Source organism: Aquarana catesbeiana, linkage group LG01 (assembly GCF_042186555.1).
Source record: "Aquarana catesbeiana isolate 2022-GZ linkage group LG01, ASM4218655v1, whole genome shotgun sequence".
NCBI classification, from domain to species: Eukaryota; Metazoa; Chordata; class Amphibia; order Anura; family Ranidae; genus Aquarana; species Aquarana catesbeiana.
In genome coordinates this window covers 449,079,526-449,099,497 of record NC_133324.1, presented here as the reverse complement: position 1 = coordinate 449,099,497, position 19,972 = coordinate 449,079,526, and the positions used below count along the sequence as shown (strand labels likewise).

Genomic DNA, 19,972 nt, shown 5'->3' with positions numbered 1-19,972 from the left:
CCCATAGGAGCCCACAACCTGCTGCTCGTAGGAGCCCGCAACCTGCTGCTCGTAGGAGCCCGCAACCTGCTGCCCGTAGGAGCCTGAAACCCACCCATAGGAGCCCGCAATCTGCTGCCTGTAGGAGCACGCAACCCACTGCCCATAGGAGCCCACAACCTGCCCATAGGAGCCTGCAACCCATAGAAGCCTGCAACCTGCCACCCGTAGGAGCCCTCAATCACCCATACGAACCCACCACCCATAGGAGCCTGCAACCTGACTGCTGCCTGCCCGCCTGCAACCGATGGGGTAAGTGCCGGGGTAGGGGGGTTCTGCTGCCACTGACACACATATATATATATATATACACACACAAGCTTCTAGAATCCCTTCCCCATGCAGGCTATGTACCCCCACGAGCAGTGACCAGTCCTCTCTCCCAGCATAGAAGCAGTCTTCCTGTGTATCCCCAGAGATGAAAGAGGCACATTGTCCTCCTCCCACGTCACTCCCCCTCCTCCATACAGCTAGGACTGTGCTGGCCTCCATGATTCCTCCACTGATCACTCAGGATGGAGGAGGGCTTGCCCCTTAATAGGCTGGGCTTCTCTTCTCCTGACGTCAGGGTGTCCCTGCATTAAGGCATGCATCTGATAACACCATCAGAAGATTAAAGCCATCCGACAAGCGGCCGATCGCGAATTCCCCTGCATTGCCCCTCCAGCCTGACAGGCAGCCATCTGCATCCCCCGAGCGTGCACCGCCGCCGCCTCCTCCACCATCTCTCTGCACAGCAGCCAGCATGTCTGTAGCGGGATTGAAGAAACAGTTCCACAAAGCCACTCAGGTAAGGGACGGACACCCGACCGTACAATGTACACAGGAGGGGTGGAGCCCAGCAATACCAATTACTCACACCACGGATCATCTGCACTGCTGTGCTAGAGGCGGCCATCCGGGACACACAAGGTTAAATGTGGAGGAGATCTCCCTGCTATTTATACAGCTAGATATAGGAGATAACAGGATGCCCTACACTGCTGGACCCAGCTATATAAAATCATATAGAGACATATATATATATATACCTACCTTGTACACCCCACCGCTCACTGCTCTTCCTCCGGAGGGAACACATAGAGAAAATTCAATTTTCTTGCTTGACAGGTTCATACCTGACACTTACATTTGGAGTTCCCCTGATTTGTAAACAGATCAGGGTTGTATACATTTTTCTGTATGTAGATAGTGAGACAAAGGAATGCATCTAGATCTCTACATATCATTTATTGATTTATTACAAATATATTATACATTCACATCAGTCCCTGTGTTCAAGGAGCTTACAATCTAAGGTCCCTAACTCACATGATAGATTTTGGAAATAAGTGAGAGAAGATCTATTAATGCAGAGAATGTGTGTGTGTGTGTGTGTGTGTGTGTGTGTGTGTGTGTGTGTGTATATATATATATATATATATATATATATATATATATATATATATTTATATTAATTAATTATACACACACATCTATGTATGGGTTGTGTGTGTGTGTGTGATATAAATATATATATATATATACACACACACATGACCCATACATAGATGTGTGTGTGTGTGTATAATTAATTAATAAATAGAAATATATATATATATATATATATATATATATATATAATTTTTTTTTTATTTATATTAATTAATTATACACACATCTATGTATGGGTCATGTGTGTGTGTGTGTGTGTGTGTAATATATGTATTATTATTACTTATTTCTAAAACCAGAGATCTAAACATTGTAGCGACTTGGTGTGTTGCCACATGACGCTATCAGCTGGGTCCTGTTGATCCCTGGTCATGACGTGACATTATGTAATATTTTCTCTATGTATGCTGATGCCTGAAAACTGCAGGAAAGGACAGCGTCCGTGTTGCCCGTAGCGGCCAATCAGGTTTCTGCTGGCATTTCCTCTTCTGCACAAAAGCAGGAATCAGCATGGCTGTTTTTTAAAAAAAAAAAAAAAAAGATGTTTCTTTTCAGCCAGTGGTCCCTGACTGGGAATTCCGAATGCATATGGTTTTTATTATGTAAGAGGAAAAAAAATATGGAAGTGTGTGCATGAGATGATGTAAAGAACATGAGTGCACAATTCTGTATGTGGCTCTTACACAATGCACGTAATAACGGAGATTAAGAGATGGCAGGCTTGGCATTGGGAGGATTACTCCATTCTGCAAGCCTGTGGTCTCCGTTTGCTGCTCTAGAGGGATTTTGAATTTGAATTAGAGGCCGCAGCATGTCTGCAGTCACTGAGAGCTTGCCTTCGGGATGCTCCTACAGAGGTGACCTCCTCAGCTCCTTCCTGCTTGCCAAGACTTCATGCGGAGCTATCTGATGACAGCTACATTATTAAACAGGTTGCTGGATTGGGTACCTTGGGTGCTGTTCTGCAGCGAAGAACGTGATGTTGCGTTTTGCTTTTTATTTTTTAATTTTTTTCTGCCTAACAATTATATAAATGTACATTTTTTTTTCCACCATTGCAAAAGCTAGGTTTTTCTTGTGCAGCAGGTTCTGGTGGAGAATTTGTGTGTTGAACCTTTGCCTCCTCCATAGTGTTTGTCATGGTAATTATATTTACTAGTAGAAAGCCCGCCTGTGTGTTGGCGAGTCTTAGGAAGACAAAAATAGAAAAGCAAGTTTCCACTAGCAACCCAGGGAAGTGAGAAAAAGCCTGCTAAAATCGGCCTTGTTCGATGTGTTTCAACATATGGTGTTAATAGACAAAGCTATATTTATTTGTCAAGTGTGTTTTCGATAGAGAAAAAATGTAACTAAAACCTACAGTTATGGTTTTGGTTTAATATGAATATCTGACATCATCGCTCTAAAAGTGTTTTGTACAATACAGGAGCATGTTTTCAGGACCCGTATTCTCAATTTGTCTTTTAACGTCTACTAGAAACAGGATTTCTTGGTTAATACAAGTTGATATAAGCAATAAATCGTCTTTTTTTTTTTTTTTTTTTAATTTTGTGGATTATTATTTTACAGGTACGCTCATAAATTTACATACCCTGACTGAATTTAAGATTTCTTGGCCATTTGTCAGAGAATATGAATGATAGCACAAAAACTTTTCTTTCACTCATGGTTAGTGTTTGGCTGAAGCCATTTATTATCAATCAACTGTGTTTACTCTTTTTAAATCATAATGACAACAGAAACTACCCAAATGACCCTGATCAAAAGTTTTCACACCCTGGTGATTTTGGCCTGATAACATGCACACAAGTTGACACAAAGGGGTTTGAATGCCTAATAAAGGTAACAGTCCTCACCTGTGATCTGTTTACTTGTAATTAGTGTGTGTGTATAAAAGGTCAATGAGTTTCTGGACTCCTGACAGACCCTTGCATCTTTCATCCAGTGCTGCACTGAGGTTTCTGGATTCTGAGTCATGGGGAAAGCAAAAGAATTGTCAAAGGATCTGCAGGAAAAGGTAGTTGAACTGTATAAAACAGGAAAGGGATATAAAAAGATATCCAAGGAATTGAGAATGCCAATCAGCAGTGTTCAAACGCTAATCAAGAAGTGAAAAATGAGGGGTTCTGTTGAAACCAAACCACAGTCAGGTAGACCAACTAAAATTTTAGCCACAACTGCCAGTAAAATTGTTCGGGATGCAAAGAAAACCCCACAAATAACTTCAGGTGAAATACAGTACTCTCTGAAAACATGTGGTGTGGCTATTTCAAGATGCACAATAGGGAGGCACTTGCAGAAAGATGGGCTGCAATGGTCGAGTCGCCAGAAGAAAGCCATTACTATGCAAATGCCACAAAGAATGCCCCTTACAATACGCCAAACAGCACAGAGACAAGCCTCAAACCTTCTGGCACAAAGTCATTTGGAGTGATGAGACCAAAATTGAGCTTCTTGGCCATAACCATAAACGCTTTATTTAGAGAGGAGTCATCAAGGCCTATGATGAAAGGTACACCATTCCTACTGTGAAACACGGAGGTGGATAGCTGATGTTTTGGGGATGTGTGAGCTACAAAAGCACGGGAATTTTGGTCAAAATTGATGGCAAGATGAATGCAGTATGTTATAAAAAAATACTGGAGGAACATTTGCATTCATCAGCCAGGAAGCTGCGCATGGGACGTACTTGGACATTTCAACATGACAATGATCCAAAACACAAGGCCAAGTTGACCTGTCATTGGCTACAGCAGAATAAAGTGAAGGTTCTGGAGTGGCCATCTCAGTCTCCTGACCTAAATATCATTGAACCACTCTGGGGAGATCTCAAATGTGCAGTTCATGCAAGACAGCCCAAGAATATACAGGAACTGGAGGCTTTTTGCCAAGAGGAATGGGCAGCTTTACCATCTGAGAAGATAAAGAGTCTCATCCACAAATACCACAAAAGACTTCAAGCTGTCATTGATGTTATAGGGGGCAATACACGGTATTAAAAACTGGGGTATGTAAACTTTTGATCAGGGTCATTTGGGTAGTTTGTTTTTCAATATGATGTAAAAAGAGTAAACACAGTTGATTGATAATAAATGGCTTCAGCCAAACACTAACCACGAGTGAAAGAAATGTTTTTGTGTTATCATTCATATTCTCTGAAAAATGGCCAGGGTATAACTTATGAGCACAACTGTATATAGCGCCATCAATTTACACAGCGCTTCATACATATATATACATATATATAATTTTATTAATATATAATGAATCACATTCACATCAGTCCATGCCCTCAAGAAGCTTACATTCTAAGGTCCCTAACTCACTAATTCCTTCATTCATACATATACTAGGAACAATTTAGACAGGAGACAATTAACCTACCAGCATGTCTTTGGCAGGCCATACACGATTTGAATTTCATTGTTGCAACAGGTTGCAGGAAAGAAATTTGCATGATTTCCCCCATCAACACAGACAGTGCTGACAGGGGAATCCCTCCTGCCAGCAATTGTCTTCTCCCGGTGGGGACAGCCATCCCCACCTGGAGAAGACCGTGATTATTGCTAGCGGTTATAGCAGCCACTAGCGATAATCCCAAGAGAATCTGGCACACTGGTTGTACCCAAATTGATCGATTCATCAACTTGGTACATTCAGCCTGCCCATTAACGGTTCAAATCTCGGCCAGTTCCTGCTGAACAGGCCAAGATTCGAACCATGTATGGCCAGCCTCTGGAGTGTGGGAGGAAACCCATGTAGGCACAGGGAGAACATGCAAACTCTGTGTAGGTAGAGTCGTGGATAAGCCTTTCTCAGTCTTTTCAACACAGAGTAACCCTTGAAATAACTTTCTGGTCTCAGGGAACCCCTGCTCAAAATTATGTATCTACAACTCATGATAAATTTATGTGATCGTTTAGAGGGAAGAATGCTTCTTTTATTTGTGGTCATTGGGAACCCCCCCCCCCCCCCCCCCTTACAGATGGCTAAAAAGATCAATGGTGTCAGTGGTAATTTATCTGAGAGGCAGAAATTGCTCATTGTTTAAGGCTACCTAGCAACCTCTGGAGGAACCTTAGGTCTCCATAGAGCCCTGGTTGAGGGACCCTGCTATAGATCATCCCTGTTAAAGTCATCCTAGACTGTTAGGTCTGTGTCAGTAGAGTACCTGGGCATTGTGGGGGTAGGCCAAGGGCAGTAAAGCCTTCAAATACCTCATTGTTACAAAAAGTGGCCATCAATTTTAGTGTTTTGCAGACATAAAATCATGCTCTGTATTGCCATGGCAGCACTTCCCCTGCTGACCATTTCCAAGGTAGGCTATACTATAGATCAGGGGCTTCAGTTTCCACCACATGGCCTGACTTTTTATGCAAAATTGTCCACCTTACCCACTGTGTTCTCCATTGCTTGTGTGCAAAGGTTTTAATTATTTTCAAAAGGAAAGGCCTGTCTGCAAATGTTGATGGATCGTTTGGGAGAGTGAAGTTCCACTTTAATTTCAACATTCTATTGATTATTTCTAATCCTTCTGCTAACATTAGTAAATAGATAGGGAAGTACGGTATTTATATCATATCATATTTAGTTGTGTTAAACGTGTGTTGTGTTTTTTTTTTTTTTTTTTTCTTAACATTACTTCAGTTGCTTCATGGTTTTGTGCCTAGGGAAATGATGTCATACATCCCAGGAGTCTCCAGGAGGGGAAGAAAGGAGGAGGGGTTTTCTCAGCTAAGCTCACCCTCCTGCATGTATGCACAAGCTAAGGGCAGATGGATTCCATGAAGTAAATGCTACATGAATAATTTGCTTTTACCCAAGATGGCCATGGCCATAAATGTTAGGGAGTTGTTTTTTAAAGTGATTTCTCAACAAAATCATGGAGACATGGAATGATGAGTTGCAGTGGCGGCTCGTGTACTGTGGGCGCACAGGCGCTGCCCCCCCATCCATGTGCCCGGTCCCTTTCTGGACTCCGGACGCATAGATTCCTGTTGGAGGGGGTGATACTTTTTGAAGCACCTGATTAGAGCGAGAGGCTCTAATACGCTTCAAAATAGGGTGGGCTCGGGGAGCAGAGAGTGTGCCCTGATCCCACCCAATTGTGTGACGATAGCGAGTTAATTTTCCCTATTTTCACACTAACCTTCCTCCCTGCCAATCAGAAGGCAGGGCGTCAGACCTGTTTCCTGATTGGTCAAAGCGCCAGGCCACCCGATTGGATGCCTGGCACTTAGGAAGCGGAGCGGACTCAGTGGAGGAGGCATATGCTGGAGTGGAGGTCGCCGCCGCTCTGGTGCACTCACTGCACTGAGAGGAGCTGCTGCCTACCGGTAAGTGCCAGGGGGGTCTGTTAGAGCTGCAAGCGTGGGGGTTGGGGGTGCTGCCAGAGCCATGAGTGTGTTGGGGGGGTCGGACACGAGTGGCTGCATATGATGGGCACAAGTGGCTGCATTTGATGGGCACAGAGAGGCTGCAATTGATGGGGGGGGGGGGGGTCAGTATTTTTCAGTTTGTGCCCCCCAAAAGTTTTGAGCACCAGCCACCACTGGTGAGTTTGCTTTGTATATTAAACATAAATTAAATGGTGTATTTGGTTTGTGGTACTTGAATGCAGTGAATATTGGTTTTAATGGAAACGATATCCCATGTAATGGTTAGCCAAGTAGACAAGAGACTTGTTGGTATTGGGACACTGCAAAGTGAAGATCACCAGAATTGCGGTTTAGGTAATTTTATATCCTATTTAGGAAATGGTAATCACGAAGAGGGGAAGCCCTGATGAATAAGAGCACTACAAGGGCATGTATCTGCTAAATTAAAGGTGGATTGATGTTGTTGGCCTTTGAAATGCACGAGTCATGTAAGCTAGCATGCTGGCTTTAAATGTGACCTGAATCCAAAACACAAATTGCTTTTTTAGTTTCTAAGTAAATGGCTAATATACTACCCTTAGCTGGTATCTTCCGTGGCTGAGTAATCTATTAAAGTGGATCTATCACTTCTATTTGAAGAATAGTAACTAATACGTGGCACCATGATGTAAATGATCAGTTTTGTACTACACGATTTTCTTGAGGCTGATGTGTGTTCCATTATTTCAGCATTGTAAGACCTCTATCATTTGGGTGAGAACTGTGATTTATATGGCAGTAAATATTTAAAGTGATCATTATGTGTTGTGTGAAGGACATTTTGGTCAATGGAAAAATAACAAAAAATGTTTACACTGTTTTGTAGGTTTCTATGAGTTTGTATTCATTTGTATTAAATTTATAATTTTATATATAAATGTAGGTTGGAAAGCATTTGACCACACAAAATTATTATAACAGGGTTTTTTTTTCTTTTTTTAAGATGGTGACTAGTTGAGTCATCTATGAACTCATTTGAACTCTTGGACTCATATGGTGAGATCTAATCTGTATCAGACCCATCCATCTTTAACAGCCATTTATATAGTGATCCCAAGTCACCCCGTTGGATTCATTTTTTTTTTTTTTTTTTTTTTTTTGTAGTGCTGGCCATATAACAGATTGAATTTCTGCTGAATATACTGAAAGTCTTTCAGTGGATGGCCCTGTCAGTACCACTTGGCTTGATAAAAGTGGATTTTTTTTCAGTCAACTTTTAACACAAAGGAGCTAGGCTGCAAAGTGTAAGCTGAAGAGTGATTGCATCCAATCAGATGCAGTCGCTTATTGGGTATTCTGACAACTGCGAGTTCAGGTCGTCAGAGTACAGCAGCTAGCACTGCGGATTAATCTGTCCATGCTGAGTGCTATTGAGGGAGTTCTCTCATTCAGCCCCTGGGGATTTCCTTTGAGGAGTCAAACTCTATGATGGTGAATTGTATTCTCCTCGAGGAACAAAACTATGGTGGGGAGAATGAATGGGATTCCACTTGAGGATAAAAACTTGATGGTGATAAGAAATGGGATTCCAGGAGTAAAACTCTATGATGGCTAGAAGGAATGGGATTCCACTTGAAGAGTAAAACCCTGTATTGTTAAGGTATACGATTCCACTTGTGGAGTAAAACCCAATGGTAGTGGTAAGGAATAGGATTCCATCTGAGGAATAAAACTTTGAGGTAATGAGAAGGAATGGGATTTCACTTGAGGAGTAAAACCCTATGATGTTAAGAAGGTATACAATTCCACTTGCAAAGTAAAACAAGATGAGAGAGGGGTAGAGAAGGAAGCGCCACCTGAGTGTAGTATTAACAAATGATGTTTAATGACACCAGGTAAAAACACACTTACAGGATAAAAACATATAAAAGGCTCATCTGTATAGGTATGTGGTCCTCGGTGTTCCCTCTGATCCTATGGTGGTGACGCTGCAGGGATGCTGGGCTGCAGAAGGTGGATTACCAGCCGGGAGCTCCTTCTGTGGCCATCAGGAAGAGACTAGGGGCCAGCGTGGAGCGCACGTGAAGCGTGCATGACGTCACAGGTCGTCCAGACGGACGACCTGTGACGTCATGCACGCTTCACGTGCGCTCCACGCTGGCCCCTAGTCTCTTCCTGATGGCCACAGAAGGAGCTCCCGGCTGGTAATCCACCTTCTGCAGCCCAGCATCCCTGCAGCGTCACCACCATAGGATCAGAGGGAACACCGAGGACCACATACCTATACAGATGAGCCTTTTATATGTTTTTATCCTGTAAGTGTGTTTTTACCTGGTGTCATTAAACATCATTTGTTAATACTACACTCAGGTGGCGCTTCCTTCTCTACCCCTCTCTCATCCATCACAGAGCCAGCTCTCTGAGGAAACAGCAGCTGCCTAGCCTACCAGCCTACTTTAACCATTACATTACCGGTTACCACTTAACCCTTGAACTTCCAGCCTGTCCCCTATGGACTAAGTTGCTCAGCCTTTTATATCTCCTGTTATATATGGACTTGTGTGTTTGCGCTTTACAGTTACCAATACTCTGAAAGTAAAACAAGATGATGGTGGGAAGGTATAGGATTCCACCTGAGGAGTAAAATTTTGGTGTGGTGAGAAGGAATGGGATCCTACTTGAGAAGTAAAACACTATGATGGCTAGAAGGATTGGGATTCCATTTGAGGAGTAAAACCTGATGATGGTGGGAAGGAATGGGATTCCATCTGAGGAGTGGTAGTGAGATTCCCTCAATTCTTGAGAACCAAAAACAGTCCACAAATATTTTAGGTTCACTGGTATTTAAGCTAGGTTCAAACTAGTGCGGGTCATGAATGCATACATAATCTTGTGTGTTCTTGACCCGCACTGAGACGCGCTGCACTTAATTCGTAATGGCACCTCAACGCATCAACTTCAAATCGCAAGGTGTTGCATGTGCTGCTAGATTTTTTCCACGTCTCTCATGGGTACAGCAGCCTATTCAAGTGAATTGACTGCTGTACACAAGACATGTGCACGTAAATTTGCCACAGTAGTATGAACCGGCACTTAGCAAAGCCTAAACTTGCAATTTAAAGGTGGCATGACCCTTAAAACACAATGGCTATGTAAAGTAATGAAAAGATCATGCTTACAAACACTACAGTTTTCTTCCTGGAAAACTTTGTGACTGGGCTATTGTAATGAGCCATTAAAAGCAATGAGAGTATAAATAGCTGTGGCTGTATTGTATCTGCTTTTATCCTCCCACCATCACTTCCACCTAGCTGCATATTAGAGTAGTAAACAATACTTAGAATACAATTACAGCTAAATTTCAGGCAGATATGAAAATAATCCAGGTACTTATCTATAAAATGTTACATGCAAGTAAAATGAATTTAATTATAAGTCATTGATTCTGTATTGACATTGGCTTCCTATGACAATCTGCGAAGCAGCACTAGGAGCAGTAGGGTCTTACTCATCAGAGCTCTATTGTCTTGTACAATGTACATCCATTAGCCTTCCTAAACATGTTTACTAAAAGGGAGAAAAAGTGTGGCTATAAAGGAGCACTAGTATTTTGGCACGTAAGACCACTTACGTTCAACTATGTATTCATATGAGGTGGGGAAAATGACGTCATGATCTCTGCCTTGTCCAATTAAAAAATGCCTTGTATTCACTAAAAAAATATAAGATCCTCAAAGGCTGAGGTGCCAGGTGAGTGACCCCCTGTGTTCAGTATACAGAGGGAAAGTTGCTCGAGCAGCACCTGGCAGAGACCAGTACTGACTGTATGTAGCAAAGGCTACTGCAGTGAATTTCCGCCAGTGGCGGGTGCTCTATTAGGGGCGCCGCCCTCCTAATCTATGCACCCGGCCCCTAATCGTGCCGGACGCATGGATTTCAATGGGGTTTTTTTTTTTTTTGAAGCACATGATTAGACCCTGAGGCTCTAATTGGCTTCAAAAAAGGGTGGCTTCGGGGTGCAGAGAACTGTGCCCCAAGCCCACCCAGTTGTGTGACAATAGCGAATTAATATTCATTATTCGCTTCCTGCTTTTCCTCCCGGCCAATCAGGAAGCGGGTCTTAAGGCTGCCCCACCACTGTACAACCCTGCACATCTGCCCCACCACTGAACTTATCTGCTCATCTGCCCCACCACTGAACTTATCTGCACATCTGTTCCCCCTGCTCTTCTGCCCACCACTGTAACCCCCTGCTCATTCCACCGATGTACCTCCTTTCTCCTCTGCACATCTTCCCCCAGCTCTGTACCCCCTGCTTCTCTGCCCCACTGCTGTAACCCCCTGCTCATCTGTCCCACCAATGTACCTCCTTTCTCCTCTGTCCCAACACTGAACCCCCCCGCTCATCTTTCCCACCACTGTAACCCCCTTCTCATCTGGCCCATCACTGTAACCCCCTGCTTTTCTGTCCCACCGCTGAACCCCCTTCTCATTCCTCCCACCACTGTAACCCCTTGCTCTTCTGTCCCACCACTGTAACCCCTTGCTCTTCTGTCCCACCACTGTAACCCCTTGCTCTTCTGTCCCACCACTGTAACCCCTTGCTCTTACCCCCTTGCTCTTCTGTCCCACCACTGTAACTCCCCTGCTCATCTGCCCCATCAATGTACCCCTTTTCTCATCTGCCCCACCACTGTACCTTCCTCCACATCTGCTCCACCGCTGTATCCCCATGCTCTTCTGTCTCACTACTAAATCACCTTCTCATCTGCCCCACTATTGTAACCCGCTTTCTCATCTGCACATGTGCACATCTGTCTCGCCTCTGTTCCCCCTGCTCTCCTGCCCCACCACTGTAACCCCCTGCTCTCCTGCCCCACCAATACTACACCTTTCACATCTGCCCACTGCTCTACCCCCTGCTTTTCTGCCCCAACACTGTACCCCCCTGCTCTTCTGTCCCACTGCTGAACCCCCTTCTCATCTCTTCCACCACTGTACCCTCCTGCTCATCTGCTCCACCCTCTTCTCATCTATGATATGTGTGATATGCAGAGTAGTGAAAGGAAGCAGAGATGAGACACATCTACCTGTCCTGACACTCATCCTGCTGATCCACCTCTCGCATCCAGCCCACGTGCTTGTATGTGATGTATGTGATGTCACATACAAGCATCTGGAATGGATGCACAATGATGAGCTCAGGTCAGGGGCATTTTCTGAAAGCAGTGGGCCTGTGTGCAGGATCCTAAGTTGGGCCCCCGCAGCTGAGAAGGAAATGTTGGGTGTGATTTTCATTGCGCTGAATACTGGCTGTGGCTTAAAGGGACACGGAGTGCAGGGGTTCAGTAGTAAGGGACGCAAAGGTTCAAAAATAATTTCAACAAAGTTCCTAGAAACAGGGACGGCCCCCCTAGCAGAACTGCACCCAATCTCTTCCACATCACAAAAGCTGACAATCGAAGCTACAGCAAAGTTAGAGAGCCAATCTTTTACAATGTGTGGGGGCACCACAGTGTCTCCCTTCAGTGCAGATGCGGCGTGGGAAATTCTGAAATTAGAATGCATTACTGTCTCGCTGACACTTCCCTGCGTTGCTCTGCTGATGGGAAGGGAGTCGAGTGCCGGGGGGTTGCCTACCCCTGGGTTAAGGGTTGGTAAACTGCAAAAGATTACATTTTTTGTTTTTAGGTTTAATACCACTTTTTCTGTTTGTCCACCATGTATCCATATTTTGTGCCAATGTTTTGTCATTTTTGATAATAGTTACATGACATACAGTATAGGTTTATTCATGCTGTGAGTGTTTGAAAGGCAGCTACTTTTGTTCTTTATAATAGGGGAAAAATCTTTGTCATTATTTTAAAACAGCATGTTCCATATAATAGCTGCTTTAACCTAGGTCAGCTATGCAGCCGAAAAGATGAAGGCATAAATAAGCCAATCAAGGACACGCAGGAGGCAGAATAGCAAGCTGTCAGTGGTGACAATCTGACATTCCTGAACAGCATTCTCTGTTATTTGCACATGATTTCTTTTTTCGTTTACAAAAGTTTTTATTGAAAGTTTGAACATACATATTTAATGCAGTAAAGGAAGTTTCATATAACAATACAGTGTGGTATATGGATAATGCATGGATAAAACAGTACAAGGATAGAATTGATCATATGATATTGTTGGTAGAGGATTTACTAATATACTGTATATCGGGAAATATATCATTCTAAATATTGATAATGACATATAGAGACAATTATTGTTACAGAATTTTTTCTAGGGGAAACGACAAAGTTGTCTTTTCGTAGCTTACTCAAGGAAGAATTGTATCAGTGAGGAGTTATGGCAAGATCCAGTAGTTCCATGTTTTATTAAAGATATGCATGCTATCATGAAGCGTATGGTGGATCCTTTCTGAAAGTTTAAGCATTTCCATCCGACACAGAACCTGCATCTATGATAGATTGTTGGTTCTCCAGTTAAGTGCTATCATCCATTGAATTGAGCTGATCAATGAATGTAGCAGTCTAACGCAAGGTACTGGTGTATTTGGAGCATTGGCATAAAGAATGCATATTTGTGGGGTAAGGGGGATTTTATGTTTAGAAGATTCTTCAATTCTGGCCATAGCTGCTTGCCAGATGGGTTTGAGGCGGTCACAACTCCAGAAAATGTGTATGAAATGACCATGTTCTGAGCAGCCCCTGAAACAGTTGGGGGATGTTTCAGGGTAGAAGGAGTGTATTTTGGTAGGGGTCATGTACCATCTTGAGAACAATTTAATAGGGGATTCCCTAAAAGAGATTGCCCTATTGCTTTTACGGAGATTGTCAATCATAACACTCCATAGCTCAGAGGTGAAAGAACAATCCAACTCCGTTTCCCAGTGTATCATTCGAGCAGATTTTTCTGGCATAGAGAGGGAATTTGCACATGATTTCTAGTGGGCACAGGAATACCCAATATTGAGAAATGAGACAGGATTTACAGTATCTCACAAAAGTGAGTACACCCCTCACTTTTTTGTAAATATTTTATTATATCTTTTCATGTGACAACACTGAAGAAATGACACTTTGCCACAATGTAAAGTAGTGAGTGTACAGCTTATATAACAGTGTAAATTCGCTGCCCTCTCAAAATAACTCAACACACAGCCATTAATGTCTAAACCTCTGGCAACAAACGTAAGTACACCCCTAATTGAAAATGTCCAAATTGGGCCCAATTAGCCATTTTCCCTCCCCGGTGCCATGTGTCTTATTAGTGTTACAAGGTCTCAGGTGTGAATGGGGAGCAGGTGTGTTAAATTTGGTGTTATCGCTCTCACTCTCTCATACTGGTCACTGGAAGGTCAACATGGCACCTCATGGCAAAGAACGCTCTGAGGATCTGAAAAAAAAGAATTATTGCTCTACATAAAGATAGCCTAGGCTATAAGCAGATTACCAAGACCCTGCAACTGAGCTGCAGCACAGTGGCCAAGACCATACAGCGGTTTAACAGGACAGGTTCCACTCAGAACAGGCCTCGCCATGAGAAGTTGAGTGCACGTGCTCAGCGTCATATCCAGAGGTTGTCTTTGGGAAATAGACGTATGAGTGCTGCCAGCATTGCTGCAGAGGTTTAAGGGGTGGGGGGTCAGCCTGTCAGTGCTCGGCCCATACGCCACACACTGCATCAAATTGGTCTGCATGGCTGTCATCCCAGAAGGAAACCTCTTCTAAAGATAATGCACAAGAAAGCCCGCAAACAGTTTGCCGAAGACAAGCAGACTAAGGACATGGATTACTGGAACAATGTGCTGTGGTCTGATAAGACCAAGATAAACTTATTTGGTTCAGATGGTGTCAAGCGTGTGTGGCGGCAACCAGGTGAGGAGTACAAAGACATGTGTGTCTTGCCTACAGAAAAGCATGGTGGTGGGAGTGTCATGGTCTGGGGCTGCATGAGTGCTGCTGGCACTTGGGAGCTACAGCTCATTGAGGGAACCATGAATGCCAACATGTACTGTGACATACTGAAGAAGAGCATGACCCCCTCTCTTCGGAGACTGGGCCGTAGGGCAGTATTCCAACGTGATAACGACCCCAAACACACATCCAGGATGAACACTGCCTTGCTAAAGAAGCCGAGGGTAAAGGTGATGGACTGGCCAAGCATGTCTCCAGACCTAAACCCTATTGAGCATCTGTGGGGCATCCTCAAAAGGAAGGTGGAGTGCAAGGTCTCTAACATCCATCAGCAATGTGATGTCATCATGGAGGAATGGAAGAGGACTCCAGTGGCAACCTGTGAAGCTCTGATGAACTCCATGCCCAAGAGGGTTAAGGCAGAGCTGGAAAATAATGGTGGCCACACAAAATATTGACACTTTGGGCCCAATTTGAACATATTCATTAGGGGTATACTCACTTTTGTTGCCAGCTGTTTAGACATTAATGGCTGTGTGTTGAGTTATTTTGAGGGGACAGCAAATTTACACTGTTATACAAGCTGTACACTCACTACTTTACATTGTAGCAAAATGTAATTTCTTCAGTGTTGTCACATGAAAAGATATAATAAAATATTTACAAAAATATGAGGGGTGTACTCACTTTTGTGAGGTACCGTATTCAAAGGTAAAATTGGCATATGAAACTTTGTATTTCTCTTCTGCCGAAAAGCGCCTTCCCATTTCTACTAAGATTTTTTTTCTTGCATAGGCTGTGGTGCTTTCTCGGTTAAGTATACACTTTTGACATCTGTAAGATAGCCAGGTAATGGGGAGATCAGGGGCCACAAACTGGCCAAAGAAAGAAGATGTCAGATGAAGAAGTGTTGGATATAATGACAGTGACAGAGTGGAAAAGCAGAGAGCTGTTAGCCCTGGAGGAGGGAAGTTTAGCTATGCTTTAAAGCAGGGATGCCCAACTGCTTGTGCCTAACCTCTGATGTGGCCCATGACCTCCTGCTTTGGGATGGTGGGTTGGCAAGCCCAGATCGGGGGTTACCGGCCCACCATCCCAGAGCAGCAGTGTTGATAGAGCCAGCGGTAAAGGAAGCATGCAGCTACGGTAGAGAGCAGAGCCGATGCTTCCTGTATAGCACTGGCTCCTGTCAAATGCACTCCGCCTAGTACAGCAGCAGCTGGCGATACCTACAGAGTGATTCCTAAAGTGAAGATTGTGTTCAAAGGTCAGGTCTTTTTTATTAACCACTTGCCAACTGCCTTATGTACATGTACAGCGGCAAGTCGGCTCTCCTGCGCAAAATCATGTACCTTTACTTGTCATTTTGTGCAGGAGCTCTAGGGGGCGCACGCGTGCCGCCAGAGCTGTGATCGCGCGCTGATTGGCAGGAGGGGGAGCCAATCAGCGGATCCAGCAGACCCGATGTCCGCCGGCCACCCACGATCGTTCCCGAGACGCACAGAACGGCGGTCTGCCTATGTAAACAAGGCAGATCACCGTTCTGTCAGGGACTAAGACAGAGATCTTGTGTTTCTCCTAAGCAAAAACACACAGATCCAGTCTGACCATCCCCCACACAGTTAGCAAGCACTGCCAGGGAACACATTTAACCCTTTGATCGTGCCTGATATTAACCCCTTCCCTGCCAGTGTCATTAGTACAGTAACAGTGCATATTTTTTAGCACTGATCACTGTATTAGTGTCACTGGTCCCCAAAAAAAGTGTCAATAGTGTCAGTTAGGTGTCCAATTTGTCCGTAGCAATGTCGCAGTACCACTAAGTCGCTGATTGCGGCCATTACTAGTAAAATAAATAAATAAAAACTCCATAAAAATATCCAATCGTTTTGTAGACACTATAACTTTTGTGTAAACCAATTAATATATGCTTATTGGGATTTTTTTTTAACAAAAATATGTAGCAGAATACATATTGGCCTAAATTGATGAAGAAAGTTTAATTTTTTATTTATTTATTTATTTATTTTTCTTTTTTATTGGATGTGTTTTATAGCAGAAAGTAAAAAATATTGTTTGTTTTATTTTATTTTTTTTCAAAATTATCACACGTTTTTGTTTTATAGCATAAAAAATAAAAACCGCAGAGGTGATCAAATATCATCAAAAAGAGAGCTGAATAGAAAGGGTTGCCTTGATCAGTTAGATCTAGAGGTAGGAGTGGGTACCATCATCCTTTTGGAGTGAACTATTGGAGAAAAACACCTGGGGCTGCGCCAAGCATGCCCCTGGTTTAGAAAGAACTTAGGTACCCACAGATAGAGCAGGGTATTGTAATAAAATTAACAATTTATTTAAAGCGGAGGTCCACCCTAAAAAAAAAAAAAAAAAAAAAAAACATAAAAACGTTCCTTTTAACTACATTAAAAAACATTTGAAAAAAAAATGTTTTTTTACTTACCAGAAATGCCTGTTGCTAGGCAGATCATCCTAATCTCCCACTTTCTATTCCGTGGTGATCTTCAGTCTTCTCCTCCTCGCGTTGATTTCTGGGACCTGTGTGTGTCACAGAAGACAGCTGCCCATTCAGAAATCGCTGGGGGACTCGCGCATGCGCAGTAGGAAGCCGCAAGGCTTCATTGCCTGTTTCCCTAAGTGAGGACGGCAGTGCCGGCACACGAAATGAGGGACGGATCGGCTTCGGGGTGCCGACATTGCGGGTGTCCTTATTAAAAGTCAGCAGCTACAGTGTTTGTAGCTGCTGACTTTTAAAGAAAAAATTTTAACGGCTGGAACACCCCTTTTAAGAAAAAGACATGATTAAAAGCAATTGTACATAAATTGATAAACAGTTAATGACAACTGTACATGGTAAATACAGATGGTTCCAAAGGAACAGGTGAACCCCATTGGTAGTAAGGGCAGTTGCGATGTATGTCTTGACGTGGTCCTCTACATGTTTCGCGACTTGTAGTCGCTTCCTCAGGAGGAGTCAGTCTATAAGGTAAGTATGTTCTCTATGAAAAAAAATAATAAAATCCTGGTTGGTTGCTAGGTGCAGGGAAGGAAGACCTTTTAAAGCCCAACTCCAGGCTCGGTGCTCCCTCCCTTTGGAGGTCCCTGCAAGTATGTAATACTTTATTACTTTTTGTTTTTTCTTTCTTTACTGATCACTGAAGCAGTTTATAGAATGGTCACATGAGGCCGCAGGTTCCTCCCTCATTTTCGCCTGTTCTCCAGGCTGGATCATCTGCAATTATGCAGGGAGCATTGCTGATGTGGTAATGCTACTTCCTGCACCATTATAGAGTGAATGAAGGACATAGTGGTGACACCCTCTGAAGCAGTGGGTCTAGGATGCCCTGTGCATACAGTATGCCCTCAGCCTTCTAGGTAATAACGATGGGTATCAGGGGTGCAGCAATCAGGCTGGGGGACACTTCTAAAGAAAAAGGAGTTTAATTTTTAGCACTGTCCCACACATGATTTGCAACTGTCTGGAAGTGCAGCTACCTTTGAGCAGTTCTGTTTTCCAGACACTACAGCAGAGTCTGAGTATTCTGCTCTTGACAACACAAAGTAAAAAATAGCAGTGATTTTCTTTCTGTATCTATTAATCCAGTGGGGAAAAGGCTATATTGTGTCTGCAATAAAAACAATAGCAATGCGGGAATACTAACAGGTTTAGGATTTTATAGGTATTTGCAAAAGTTACCTAGAAAGATTTCCACAAAAATTTGTATACTTCTTGTATCAAAAGTTTCAAGCACAGCTCATCTATGTACGATTAGTTATGCTAATGCTGTTATTCATCAGCAAAAACGCATAACGTATATACTCGAGTATAAGCCGACCCGAATATAAGCCGAGGCACCTAATTTTACCACAAAAAACTAGGAAAACGTATTGACTCAAGTTTAAGCCTAGGGTGAGAAATGCGCAGCCACTGTAAGTGGGGGAAAAAAAGGTCAACAATGCCCATTTGCAGCCTCACTGTGCCCATTTGCAGCTATAGGTCCCCCGAACTTCAAACTCGGTAGTTAAGGTTTCCTAGATGCCCCCTAGCTGCAGCCAAAATTTGGGGTCTCTGGACCCAAAGTGTCGCGAAATAACATTGCTGCAGTTGGACACAGTTGACTGACTTTGGGGCCCCATATCTCGGGGCAGCTTGGTGCTAAGAACCCCAAATTTGGTGTGCAAACTCAGTGGAACACAATATATCCAAAGCTGGGGTTCCTAGCACCAATACGGGGCCCCAAAGTCGGTTCGGAAAATGTTAAACGCTTTTCTGCAGCAGAGAATTTCATTTTCCGAACAGACTTTGGGGCCCCGTATCTTGGGGCCACTTGTTGCTAGGAACCCCAGCTTTAGAAATGTTGTAGTGCTAGTTCCACTGGGTTTGCACACCAAATTTCCTAGCACCAAGTGGCGCCAAGATACGGGGCCCCAAAGTCGGTTCGGAAAATGTCATTCTCTGCTGCAGAAAAGTGCTTGACTTGAGTATAAGCCGAGGGGGGCATTTTTAGCACAAAAAAATGTGCTGAAAAACACGGCTTATACTCGTTTTTTTACTGGTTGGCAAAATTTATCCTGAACTCAAAAAGTGAAGGTATGTTGTATGGAACATGTACAGTATAAATTTGAATTATGCCTAAGCAGTATCATGAAAATCCTTTCTTCCTTCTTCTTTGGTCACCTCTCGCCACCTGTGCTGCCTGGCAGGGCTGTGTAGTAGCTGTTTAAAGCAGGACTCCAGGCAAACGGTTATGTGAAGTATAAGTGGTCCCTAACTGAATGACTAATAGTTTGATAAGCATTTTGCATCATAACACCCCACCCCCCTTTATTTATTTATTTTTTTAATACCAGTTTGTTTGCTTTTTTGATCTGTTGTTGCATGGCAGCAGTGCTGATCTCCTTTCTGATGGAACCAGTTTTCCATGCAGGCACTTCAGAAACAAGGGAGGATTTTCTACAGGTGATTGAAGTGAATTTTATGTCTGTGATATCTGCATAAACGCCATTGCTTTTAGTGTGGATTCACACGTTTGCATCTTTGCTTGATGTGTTTTCCATTGCAATCATCGAAAACGCATCCGATATGATTCACATCATCACATTGCAACATGCGCCAATTACATTCAATTCAAAACAGATCATTGTTACCCTATAACGGGTCATGCCCCTCAAGCACCTTCGTGGCAGTTGACCAGGTATATTTTTGCTGAA

At 43.4% G+C, this 19,972-nt stretch overlaps 1 protein-coding gene across 2 annotated transcripts in view; it reads left to right on the top strand.

Annotated features, from left to right (window-relative positions):
* Positions 1-478: 478 nt before the first annotated feature.
* Positions 479-19,972, top strand: part of SH3GL2 (SH3 domain containing GRB2 like 2, endophilin A1) — a 189,725-nt gene continuing 170,231 nt past the window's right edge. Inside the window, exon 1 of one of the 2 annotated variants that reach the window (XM_073636608.1) lies at positions 479-829. In XM_073636608.1, the coding sequence (XP_073492709.1) occupies positions 785-829 (45 nt within the window). In that variant the 5' untranslated portion in view covers positions 479-784. Of the gene's footprint in view, positions 830-929; positions 952-19,972 lie in introns of those variants that run through there. The other variant, XM_073636616.1, reaches the window with a different exon arrangement.